Raw genomic sequence first — 12555 nt, forward strand, 5'->3', positions numbered from 1 at the left:
TCTGAAGCAGCAGATGGAATTTTGAAATAGTACTAGAGTGTTAGAATTGCCTAACCGCTCTGCCGTTTAATAGAAAACAAACCAACCCAACGGTTTTTCTCCAACAGCAACAAACAACCTAAACGGATTGATGGGATAAAATGTGGTACGTACAAGTACCTACCTGTTTACCTATTTTTAATCTGTCATGATTCAATGTTGGAAGAAAGTACAAACGGCAAAAGCTTACATGTATGTTGCCTAGAGGACAGGACATGGCCGGCACCTGCTCCCATATTTCCATACTACGTGTGTACTTTCCTTATCCATGAATATCATTATATTATTCAAATAATTAATACGCGGTTGCAGTTGGATGATGTCGTTCCGCCTTGGGATGTTAAGCTTTATGATAATAGTAGGTAGCAAGATGTACCCTCTTAAGCTCTTAAGCAATAAAAAGCTAGCCCCAAACTACTCCAATTATTTAAAAAGAGCCAATTGCAATTTCGTTAGCAATTTAGGTTCGCCGACATTATTTTTTCATGCATTATATTTTTTTCATCATTCCCCATGTCTAGTACTAACATAGGCATGTGTACCCCAATCCTCGGGTGACACGGTGCCATCGAGTTTGACGGCGTAAAAACATCGTGTTAGATGATTGGTCGGCTTCGACCAGAGATGATCGCCATTTGAAACCCCTGATCGTTTTGAAACAGCGCTAAATGTCGCTACAGGGTGGATTCTACCTCATTGGTGTATTGATTCGGAATTTGGGGGCATGACGACTGTTTAGGTACCATTCCAAGTACCGCCAGGGCTAATTCTAAGTGGATCGCTTCTCGCTCCCCTTGTATGTCCCCAGGTCCCCTGTTGGTCCCTTGAATTCCTCTCTTTTCATCACAAGCTCACTTGACTGACTTTAGAAAATGCTCTGCACAATTCCATGAATTCCATGTTTACATAAGACGTACAAGACACGGACTTGATTCCCGTTGGCTTTCCTAAACTTCGGATCGTCGGATACCTCGGGGTCCCTTCTCCAAACTTCATGGATGTCGTGGATGACAGCGGCGAAGTTGGCATTGGCTGGCAGACGGCTGGTCCTCTGGCTGGTGTGGCAGTTCATCGTCGCAAGATCTTACGTTGATACTGGGTTAAGTTCTTGATTTGTTCGTTTTCTGACCGGCCACCGACGATCTTGTCAGACACTCTGCCGCGAATGTCTGTCAATTGAAAGCTAATAGGCAAATTCGCAACCCGCCTCTTGGTAGCTGGATCCGCTAGGTCTGAGTGGCGTCAGACCCCGCCATGAACTCCTATTGGTCTGCCCGTCTGCCGTGCGAACACCAGTTAGACGCAGCATTGGGACCAGCGGACGAGAGGTGACCGCGAAGGCACCGGTGGAGAGGCATAAGTTGGTTCCAAACTGGCTGACTGACTACCTACATTAGTTCCTGTATTCACCGAGTGGTCCTCATAAACGAGCACGTTGTAGTTGCAGGAATGCAGTGCAGCATCGACGAAACGACAATTCTGTGTTCCCACCAATCCTTTTTAACCTGGTTACGTCCTCACCACATTCTGCCGTACCACATTAAGTCAAAAGCCACGAGTATTTAGCTCTGGGAGAGAGATCTCTGGGGACCACATCCTCTCTCCGGTATCGTATTAATCGCTGCTAGCTGTTTTTCCTCCTTTCGCGGAGCAAAGTGTCCTTCCGGACGCCATCCGTGAAAGAGCCATCTAGACCTTCCCAACTCCGCCGGGTAATCATAAGATTACGGAGAAGCCTGTATTTTTAAAAATAGCATCATAAAGCCCGCACATGTCTAAGTATGTATAATTATTGCATGCCTAATCCCTTTCGGACGGTCGCCTTACTACGACGGAGCTGAGCCTGGTTGAGTTGTTTGTGAAACTTCATTAGTTCATAGAATCCAATGCCACGTTGGGAGAATTCCCATATTGAATCCAGTTTCAACTTAACCGCACGACGTATTGACTTTGAAGGACCGCGGGCCAACATCCCATCACCTAACCCACAGGTACCGCCCACGCACTTGCAAAGGTTCCTCGTGTTCGATCGCTTAAATAGGCACGTGCAGGATCCCGAAGGGATCTACCGTCTTTTGAATCATCACGTCCGAATCTGGAGCGGGAAGCAAGCCTAGCACGTAAAACATACATAACATTGTTGAGGGAAATGCCATCTTATCGTTTGCAGATGTTAAATAACATGGCGATGTGCCACCAAAATTTCCCTAACGAGATGGAATCGGCCGCTAAACAATGCAGCCGTCCGAACTCCGAGCGAACACTTGCTCCGGCGCTTGACGGAAGGCTAGCCACTTCGCTGTTCTTCAAGAATCTAAGAATCTCCCTGTATATAGGTAGGATGTGATCACCTATTGTATCTACACCTGAAAAATAAAAGCTGGGGATACTATCCCGGGTACCGTATGTCAGCTTCGTATTCTTCAGCTTGTCATGAAGGTCCCTAAAGGTCCTGTGTGGTTTCACAGATTCAACAAATCATGCATAGAAAAATCCCGTGGCAATTAGATCATATTTACGCCTCCTTTTTTTATGAGCCTGGGCCTGGCATAGGTTTCAATAATATACAGAGAAGAAACCCCCCTAGGGGCTAAAACAAGGTTGCTCTGCCACCTATTCACGTTCCTATCGACTGCCATTAGGAAATAAAACAATCCCATCGCCCTCATTTAATACATGTTAATAATAAAAAAACATTGTCCGCCGGCTCGGAAACGGTAAAAATGATCCGTCAACTTCCTTTCCTTCGTCAGGACATTCACGTTCCACAGGCCCCTCGCCGTAGCAAACAGATGAATTGGATCGGGTATAAAACAAACGGAAGAAGCAGCGCCTAACCGGAACGCCTCGTTAATTCGCAAAGATGATGGATGCTGCCTCCTGAATCGCACATGGGGATATCTACGCCTCCAGCACGACTTGCTTCGACTCGTTTCCGTGCAAGGGTTCGAGGTCCCCGTTGTTCGCTTCAGCTAACGTCTCGCGTTTGCGGTCGTTAGCTACCCGAACGCTGCCCCGAGAGCCCCTGACGATATCGCCTGCTTCGACCCGGTCCTGAATCATCTCGTCTAGAATGCGACTCATCTCATCGACGCTTCTGGTTCGCTTCTTCATCGGCGAGTGACCCTTGGATACCGGTGGATCGGGGAGAGCTCCTTGGGGCGGCGGGCTTGCTGCTTGTTCATACAAAAGTGATGAGCGAGTATCGTTCCTAGAATGGTCGCTCCTCGAAAAATCAATACCCTCAGCAACATCTCTCGAACGAGCCGCACTCCGCAGAGCGGCTAACATCCGGTCCTTGTCATCAAGTCTTGCTCTCAACTCTGCAATCTCAGCATCCTTCTCCTTCATAAGGGTGGAAACGCTGTGATCTTCGCCAACCATAATGCCCTTGTTCGGGGCTGAGAGGCCGACCGAAGTTCGCGAGGAGCTAGCACGACGAGCTTGCAGGAGCCGCTTCTCGAGCGTGGCGATATATCGGTTCTTATCGGCGAGATCTGCCTGTAGAGCCTGATTCTGGGCTTGCATCGACGCCGTGCCATCGCCATATTCACCCAGACTGTCCTCGTCCTCATTCGACGCTTGTTCCCCTATACTGGACCGCCGCTGTCCTATTGATCTTCGGCCAATAGTAGACGAGGAAGAATTCATGGAGGCGGTTCTCTCCAGGACAGAACGACTGCAGTTAGAAGTCGTGACGGATGTCCGGATAGATGTTTGAGAAAATCTGGAGTTGGAGTGAATTCCCAACGCACTATACGTCCCGCCAGTATTGACTCCTGTCGATTTCGAGCTAAGGATTAGTCGGTTCAGATGATCGATTCGCTCCTTCAATGCCGTACGTGCTAGCTGCATCTCCAGTATTTGCTCCTCATGCCTTGCTTCTTGTTCCTTTTCACGAGCACGTTCCTCTTCCTCATCTTTGTCCCTCTCTTCTTCCTCAGCCTTGGCGGTATTGGACTTGGCTTGAGTCTCCAGTTGGTTTCTGAGCTCGAGAATCTCCATCCGGTAACGTTCCAAGAGAACCCTGGCTCCTCCTTCTCCTCCAGCGCCTAGAGCCTCTTCGGCTCGTTTAGCATGACTGACAATGCTATTCTTTGCTCTCGACGCAAACTTAAGGGTATTTATCGTCTCATTTGCATGTGTGTTGGCGGAGGCCGTACTACCAGCAGCGCCGGTCTGAATTGTGCACAAAATACTTACCAACGAGTTGCCAGACAGAGCCCCTTGAAGGAGTCGAGTCAGCTTGCTGTCTCGGTAAGGTAAGTGCTTCCCGTCCTTGTCTGCTCCCTTCCCGTCCTTTTCCTTGTGTTCCGACAGCTTGGATATAACGGTTCCTAGAGTAAGCAAACTCTTGTTGATATGGGAACCTTCCGTCCGGCGCTCCTTCGACTCGGCAGCTTTTTCCGAACCTGCTAAATCGATCAAGCTGAGTGTAGAGACACGAACTCCACCAGGTGGCAAGGCTTGACGTTTATTGTCGGCGCCCGTTCCGCCAGGTATACGCTCTCTGCTTTCAACCACAATCTGCACAACAGCATGACTGCGAGAGCTCCTAGCGTTGAATTGCGTGCTCGCGGTCCTACGGGCTTGATCACCACGGGCAATCACTCGTAAAAGTTGGGTGGGACTTTGGACGATCTCCTCTTTCAGTGGAGTGGCGTAGACACCCCGCTTGCTGTCCTCCCGTAACTTGATCTCCTCTTGCGCACCTGTTCCGGGGGCATTGCCGGAGGCCATGCTCAGAAGATCGTGGATCTTCTCATTGTAAATTTCCAGGTAGCTAACACGTAATAGGAACTCTCTGGAAGGGGTCTCTCGGATGTATGAGAAAATGTCCGTTATAGCAAGAGGAATCACACCAGGAGACGACGCGGTTCCTTGCATGGAAAATGTCTTTCCGGTGCCCGTCATACCATATGCGAATACAGTACCATGGTACCCTTCCATAACCCGACGAACTAGGCGCTTGGCAATGTGGTCGTAGACTCTACTATTGTCGTCATGCGTCGTGAAGACATTATCTATCCAAATAGTTAGTTAACCCTATTGTAAAAGATGCACGAAGCACGCTTACCGTAGTAGTAATCGCCCCCTTCGCGGCCGCGATAGGCTACTAAAGACCTGCGGCCATCTACCATCCATTCACCCTCTGGGCTGCCGTTGCTACTTCCTGCATCAGGCCTCACCCTGACACTGACGATGACGTTACCCTTTCCCTCCATCCCTTTAGAGGAACGCTTATCAACGGTTGAAGTACCCGATGTATCAGCTAGATCGTCATATGTTGTTGCCGACGTAGAATATGAATCTTGCGCAGAAGAACTTCGGCTTTGTGGAGGAGACGAAATACTAATAAGTCCATCCGAATTCCTCGCGCCGGCTCCGCCGAGAAGTGACTTACCCTCACCGCTACCATTTAATAAACTTGGTACTCCACTGCCCATATGGGCCATCTTAGAGGTTGGTTGAGGTGTCCGTGATTTCCTCGATGGGGTCACAGCCCCAGATAAGGGGCTTGGGAGGCTTGTGCGGCTCGGCGGTTGAGGAAACGAATTTATGCTCACAGTTTTCCTAATGGTCTTTCCAGCGCTGTTAATCCCATGTGAGCTTCTTGGGACTGGAAGGGCCGTCGTTGGCGCGGGAGACGGAGGAGGGCCGGGATAGTTCGCGGAAGGTGCTCGGAGGCCACTCTTAGGCGTACCATGATGAGTCGCTAAGGTGCCAGTACTTTTCCGGGTCTTTGCGATGGGTAGAGCCGGTAGGGCACCGGTTGGCGGGCCATTCGATGGGCGCGGTCGTGGCAGTGTGGTTGCCATATTAAAGGTGTGTCTATGACCTGACACAAGTAGGCGGGACGAAAAGGTAGGTTGGTGGTGATGATTTTTTATGTTACCAATTACAACTCCCTACAATACGGTTCTAACCGATTTACCGCAGACAAACCAGATCTAAGAAGACAATAAGATCAATGGCATTCTTTTCGTTTCATAGTAAAGACTTCCGTATATGGGAGTTTCTAGAACAGAGGCTCTTTATTCGAGGATAGTCACAGTCGGGATGAATAGGGTAGCGGGTATCGGGTTGGTGTGACAAAACGTAGCCGAAAGTTACGACCCCTCACAGGTCTAGGATGCGATTATCTCGATTATATCGATATGGACGACTTAATAGGGTAGAGTGTTGGTGAAACTCCACGTGGGTGAACAAGAATCCAAGTTGATTTCAAAAAGGTTCCAGATTAATCTATTCGAGCACCTGTCAATACGGTACGGATTCGAACAGCTAAAGTCTGCCTGAACTGGGATTGCAATTCTAAACATTGCTAATTGAACCACTTACTTCAGTCGCAAGTACCTCTATGTAGGTAGGTTAATATGTAAGTAAGTACGTATCTGTTTGTACGTCCGATGGGTATTGTATGTTGATACAAAGTCCAAACGCGCAAAGGTGGACGATTGGAACGGGGGGTATCTCCAAAGTAATCGAAAGATTGTTAAGAATGTATTGCCGGAAACCGACAATAGAAAAATCCAGTAATTCCTGGTTTCGCAAAGTAACAACGGATACAAAGAACAAATGAGACTGTGTCGGTGGTTGGGTTATTTTTTCGGCGGTTCGTGATCTACTTTCTTTTGCTGAGGTCCTTGCGAAGATGGATGGGGCCGAGACACTTTTTAGAGACACCGCGTAACCGACTTCTATTTTCGGTGAAAAAGCGAACGAATATACAAAGTAGATATCTTAAAAACAAATCGTCGGGGCGGGGGACGGAGGGGGGGTTGCTGAGGTAGGAGGTTAGGTAAGTACGTATATTACAATGAATGAATGGCGGGCGTCGCGATCGGGTAAGCAACTACCTCAAAGCACCAAACGATGAATCTTCTCAAAAGAAGCATGCGCGAAGGTTAAGAAACTGGAGTTCGTGGATCCGGTGGAGAGAAGGGCGATAGAGGTAGCGGAAAGTGCTTGCTTGCTTGCACGTAACTTGCCTACACTACTTGCCCTGGTGGAAGCAGTGGAAGCAGGGGAAGTAACAACCTTGAAGTTGGTCCGGGCTTAGGTACTTTGGGTTGGGGTAGGCTTTTGAGTGGGAGAGTGGAGGGGGCAAGGGGGTAGAATGCGCGGCCAGAAAGTTCACCTAGGTCGCTGATTCCTTGCACACAGCAATCGACATTGCCCTAATTGTCCAATATTTGCTAACCTTAAATTCAATCGTAGATTACCTATACATGTACATATGTATTTTAGATCTTCAATGCTCTTCTCATCTTATCATCTTCTCAGCTTTATCCACGATCGAATCTTCTCAACACCTCAACTACTACTATAAAAATATCTCGAGCGATGCAAAAAGGAGATTGGCATCTCCTATGACAACACCAAATGACGCGTGGGAGGATTAACAAATGTACTTTCTAGTATATATTTCCCTTAATATCCCCTGATACGTGCCTGGCCAATTACAGTACCTTGCATCCAAATTAGGGTCAAGCTCACTGTAGGGGCTCGCACTATCACAGACCATGCACAATTGTATGGTCCAGATCCAGGGATTGGATATGCAAGCTCTTCACGACAAGGGGGACCCCCTGCCGTGATAGAAGACTTATTTTCGTTAATATGAATTTGTCGAAAGTCACTTCGCGTACCGAGAAGAGACTCGATCGCGATGATCCTATCATTGCCTCTTTTCCTCTTATCCATTTCATCTCTTCCATAACAATGCACACCTACTTACATACATATCAGTCTATTAAGTTTCAACTCATCGGCAGCGCTGATGATCTTCCTTTTGCTTCAGCAGCCTTGCTTCGATGTCTCATTTACTCGTGGCACTCGTTCGAGCCGGGACGCTATCTCGGCTGTGGCTGATCTTGATTTAGTCTGGCGGCGAATTTGGGAACTACTAAAAAAGTAAATACGACCGACGGCACCGTATTACTTTTTCTCTCTCTCATTCTCCCTTCCTATTATTAACGAAGTAAAACAAACACAACGGTCGGCATCGGTTCTCGATGCCTTGCTTGAACCCCTTTTATTATGAGGGCTGCGCTACCATGCCAGGCAGGGCTGGCTATCTGAATCAAGAATTTCCTACTAGGTCTAATGAGAGTCGTGCTAAACCCTTCTGCCGGGCTACCGGGCTGTCTTGCACCCTAGTCTTTCATCCGCCACAACGGGTTGACTTTCCCTTTTCGAAAGAAAAGAGGATTCGCGGGAAAAGATTTACGAGAAGTATCCGTTGGAGATGCTTGGAGATGTTAGGAGATGCGATATCGACAACCTAAAAAAATTCTCCTATTTAACCTAGGTATAACAGCTTACCTATCGTCCTCCCATTTTTCGAAGATTATGGTTCGATGTTCTGTGCAGATGCAAGTTGCTTGCATTTGTATGGACTTCCTTGCGGGTTAGTACATACACTAGGTAGGCACCTAGTTTATTGCATTTGCTGATCCAAATGGGTTCTCCCAGTTAGGTCTAGGTGTTGCAGCAGCGGGAGACCTAGGATGTAAATGCAATGGAACTGCACCTACGCAGGTCCCACGGCTGTTATTCGCGTATTTCTTGTTGCATGGTGGGTGAGAACAGCAACGCGACAACGGATTACAACCACTGCAAGCCGTAAACTTCAGCTTTCGTCGTAAAATTCTACTTCCAGTACGGTAGTATTGGAAGAACCTTCAGGGGACCCCTTTCCATATTCCCCCCACGATCAACTGTCAACCAACATTCAGGGGTCTCTCCACGCACATCAGTCAGCCTCTCTAACTTATCACTCACATATTTGTCATGTGGTATTGGCCTAAGGATTTAATCATTTAGGTTGTATGCATAAAAACGGCCGATAATCGAGGTAATTTCGGAAGTTGCCAACCATGGTCTGTGTCCCTTAGCATTGTCAGCACTCTACCAAGAGCAATGTTTTGCACGGACTCGACGAAGAGGAGCCTTAGCACTTGTCACGTATGCGCTTGCGCTCTTATCCCACTATTACGTATGAAAACATGTACGTGATCAGATCCCAAGTCTGTGCAGTAGCGTCAATGTCGACAAGTGCTAAACTGCCTCTGATATTGGGATCACATATCATTGCGTCTTTAGCACCTTTTAGCACACAGATATAAGGTGGACCAGAATCCATTTTCGCCCCATCCCATCTTGTCTTGCTGCTACTCAGCTAACGGTAGAGATCGTGCCACAACCATAAAGTCTTGGGTGGTCAGTGTGGTCAGTGTGGTTAAACAGCGGGCTTCCTTGCGTGAACCGCGTCCGTGAACCGTCTTATCTATTGCGGACGGACAGATATCCCTACCTGACTACCAAATCCGAAGCCCGCCTTTCTCTATTTCAGCGAATTCCCGGTTTCCCAAAGCCACGTCTCCGGCTCGCCGGCCGGGAAGATGAGGCTGAGCAATCGACCCCGGTCCCAGTCCGGGGTTTCAATTAAGTTCTTATCGTCAAAGCGAAACTCCATACAGACGCTTATGTTAGTACATGCAGACCATAGCACCTGACAAGGGATTTTGACAGATGATTTATGACTTATGATAAGTAAGACGTATATAATATAGGTTGGTGAAATGTATAGAAAGTATGACGATGAAATAACGAAATCGAAAGATTCTCGTTTCCCTTTGAATAAGTCTCCCCCTCTCCCTTTTCGCACGTATCGTTTCGTACATATTGGGTTACCCAAAGATTTACACGACCAGAATTTACAGGCACGATATCCGATTACGTCGCACTGCGTAGGAGCAATGCCATACCACCACGATCTAGAAGAATCCTATCGCAGCTAATAGCCTTATACGTGAGGTAACATAGCCTATCATACTAAGTTGGTGTATGCAAAAAGGAAAATAAAAGGACGAGGATTCTATTCTTCTTTGTCCTCCGCATCCGAAGAGTGTACATAAACTTACCTACCTGGTGTGTTAGTGTCCTTCCCAAGCATTAAGTAATCGACGTCTCCGAAGCCACGGCTCCGGACTGCCCCGGTCCCCTGCTCCCCCTGCGTCTACGATGCATATGGAGCTGCACATACCTACCTAGGTAGATGCCGCTAGGGCAAGCAATAAATAACGTTTCGACTCCGGCTGCGCATAAAAGAAGCTAGAATTCCTGCCCTCGAATGATTGCGGGGAAGATGATCTGCCCCTTATATAGAAGTATATATTCATGGGTTTGGACACGTTCCTCGGGATTGTATGTACTATCAGTCTCGAAACCTTGCTGCATATGTAGTTCTGATACGTGTGTAACCGTCTTGTTCATGCCGTCTACCTAAACACCTAATGGTATGAAGCTTATCTAATCATCTATATGAATGTACCTATCTAAATGCCTTCATATATGTATGTATATCCTAAGAATGCTCGTTATATACCTGGGTATGGAACAAACAATCTGTCCTGCTCAGTGGCATTGTCTATGATATGCGTTTCCTTCTAGATCGCCGTCGATGATACAGACGAAAGATCATGATCGAGATCTACCGGGGATCTGCGGATCTGTTCGATACCGGACCGTCGTTATCTTTCTGGTTTGCTGTTTCACATGTACGCTCTCAAGCTTCTTGATCGACCTGCGTGCTCTTGTCGCAATGCCGAATAGTATGGCGTCCAATCGCATCATCGGCCCTACCCATCACGGCTTCGCCCGTTTGCATTAACTCTTCGTCCTCAATGGTCAATGTAGGGAAGGGCCTAGTTAAGTTTTAGTATATCATCGCATAGCAACGATCGACGATATTTCACGTTTCTCTGGGATCTCCCTTGTTGAGGCTGAACGGTAGAAACGCTCAGCTCTCTGGTTTCTGCATCGCACGAGTTTCATCTGCTGTCCAACCACCATCGTCGGCATAGTTGACATAGGGTACCGCAACACCTTTCCAACACAACCTCAGGCCATAGGTGCAGTAGCCTGTGTTGCGTGATCTGGGGTAAGGCCTACAATACTAGGGCGACGAGGTACGACGCCAAGCTTTGTGATACCGCACTTCGGTAGTCCATCTATCGCATAGAAGACTCACAGAGCACGTACGCCTCGGCCGACGCTTCGAGTTTCAAAGACTTCGATTAAGCCGGACCCCACTGCTTCTTGTAAAACCCAGTCAAAAGAAAGTCCGTAGAATTGCCTCCACTTCCTAGTCTGACCAGGCAATACACTTGAGAACTCTCCTCGTGAGCGCTTTGCTGCGTAGCGCGCCTCGTCTTTTGCGATACCGCCGTCCCATCGATCACGAAGAACCGTTTCTGGTGCCTCGCGGAAGCGTGACTTGCTCAATAACGTGACGAGGTGATCGAGCGCTGAAGAAAGAAGCTTCAGGAACGTGCCGTTTCCAGGCACGGCAAGCTTCAGCTCCGTAGCACCCGTGTCGAGCCAGGACATACCGAGTGAGCCCCCTCCACTACCACCAGCTTTATGTATTGCGCCCTCGCCTCCTACGGCGCCGAGCGAACCAGTTGGCTGTCTTGATATATTGTCTAAGGAGGTAAATGTCACCTTATTCCCGGGCCGTGAGTATAGATTCGCGGTATGTGAGGAACGAACATGGTGGATCGAGCCGGTATTATGAGACGTCAGAAACCCAGCCTTGAGAAGCTGGTCGATCTCTAACATACTAAAAGCACCCGACTTTACCACTTGAGTTCCATGATTTTCTGTCAAAAATGTATTCAAACTTCTCTTCACGTCATCGTCTAAACTTGTAGAATCTTTCACCATCTGTTCATAGTCCGCAGCAAGTACTACAGTCTCTCCTATATCTCCCCGCCGAGGAACAACCACCTTGCGAACAAACCCTGCCCGCGCAAGCTCCGCGATTTCTCGTTCTACTGCGCTCGGCGACGATAATAGGGTTTGTATGTGCGATATCGTTACGATAGGAGGAAGCGATTTTCGATAATTAAGAACCTCTGCTATCCTTGTGGAGTTCATTCCGGCTGCTCGATCGGGCATTGGGGAGAACATGTGGTTGCGTATATGGAGGATGGCTTGGGAGGTGTCGCGCAAGTTCAGGTCGGTCGCTAGGGCCTTGACAAGCCCATAATCGTCAAGTTTATCGTCAAAAAGGTCATCTTCATTGTATTCTTCATCGTCACCTGCAGATGACTTTCCACGCTGTATTCCTGGCTTGCGGCGGGGCAGAGAGGAGGCCCAAGGAGAGGATGAAGGTGAAGATCGATTTGCGCCGGACTTCTTGGAGGCTTTCTTAATCCGGCTGGAGCCTCCTAATATTTTCCGTAAACTCATTTCTAGCAAGAGATAACATGAGATATTTCAAAACGTACGAAATGAGAAAGATTGGAAGCAGGCAGCCGTTAGTGAAGTTTGTCTTATTAAAACAAGGCTACCTGCACTTAAAGAATCGTAGGTAGTACCTGCCTGCCTAGCACCTGCGCTTATGTGCCTGTAAAGCCTGTGTGACGTTAGCGGAATGTGGCGTATATTGGCTGGGCGATACCTAGGGGCGACCATCATCTCATCCTCACTGGAATTTAAGATTTG

The 12555-nt window shown here is 48.1% G+C and overlaps 2 protein-coding genes across 2 annotated transcripts; both read right to left on the reverse strand.

Annotated features, from left to right (window-relative positions):
- Positions 1-2824: 2824 nt before the first annotated feature.
- Positions 2825-6111, reverse strand: GGS22DRAFT_16117 (kinesin-domain-containing protein). Its single transcript, XM_047961043.1, has 2 exons — positions 5117-6111; positions 2825-5063 (listed from the first exon to the last, which is right to left on the reverse strand). Exons 1-2 carry the CDS (start codon positions 5856-5858, stop codon positions 2941-2943), a joined length of 2865 nt encoding a protein of 954 aa, XP_047824458.1. The 5' UTR covers positions 5859-6111; the 3' UTR covers positions 2825-2940.
- A 4238-nt stretch (positions 6112-10349) lies between these two features.
- On the reverse strand, positions 10350-12401 carry GGS22DRAFT_151427 (serine-threonine protein kinase 19-domain-containing protein). The gene has a single exon (XM_047959480.1). The coding sequence runs from the start codon at positions 12298-12300 to the stop codon at positions 11074-11076; it is 1227 nt and encodes a 408-aa protein (XP_047824459.1). The 5' UTR covers positions 12301-12401; the 3' UTR covers positions 10350-11073.
- Between the last annotated feature and the right edge of the window lie 154 nt (positions 12402-12555).

This window comes from Annulohypoxylon maeteangense (assembly GCF_022496945.1).
Source record: "Annulohypoxylon maeteangense strain CBS 123835 unplaced genomic scaffold GGS22scaffold_1, whole genome shotgun sequence".
Taxonomy (NCBI): Eukaryota; Fungi; Ascomycota; class Sordariomycetes; order Xylariales; family Hypoxylaceae; genus Annulohypoxylon; species Annulohypoxylon maeteangense.

Excerpts from the sequence above, each read along its gene's own strand:
- GGS22DRAFT_16117 (XM_047961043.1), bottom strand. The coding sequence starts at position 5,858 with ATGGCAACCACACTGCCACGACCGCGCCCATCGAATGGCCCGCCAACC. Across the intron at positions 5,064-5,116 it reads AGGGGGCGATTACTACTACG|ATAATGTCTTCACGACGCAT; the intron begins GTAAGCGTGCTT and ends CTATTTGGATAG.
- GGS22DRAFT_151427 (XM_047959480.1), bottom strand. The coding sequence starts at position 12,300 with ATGAGTTTACGGAAAATATTAGGAGGCTCCAGCCGGATTAAGAAAGCC.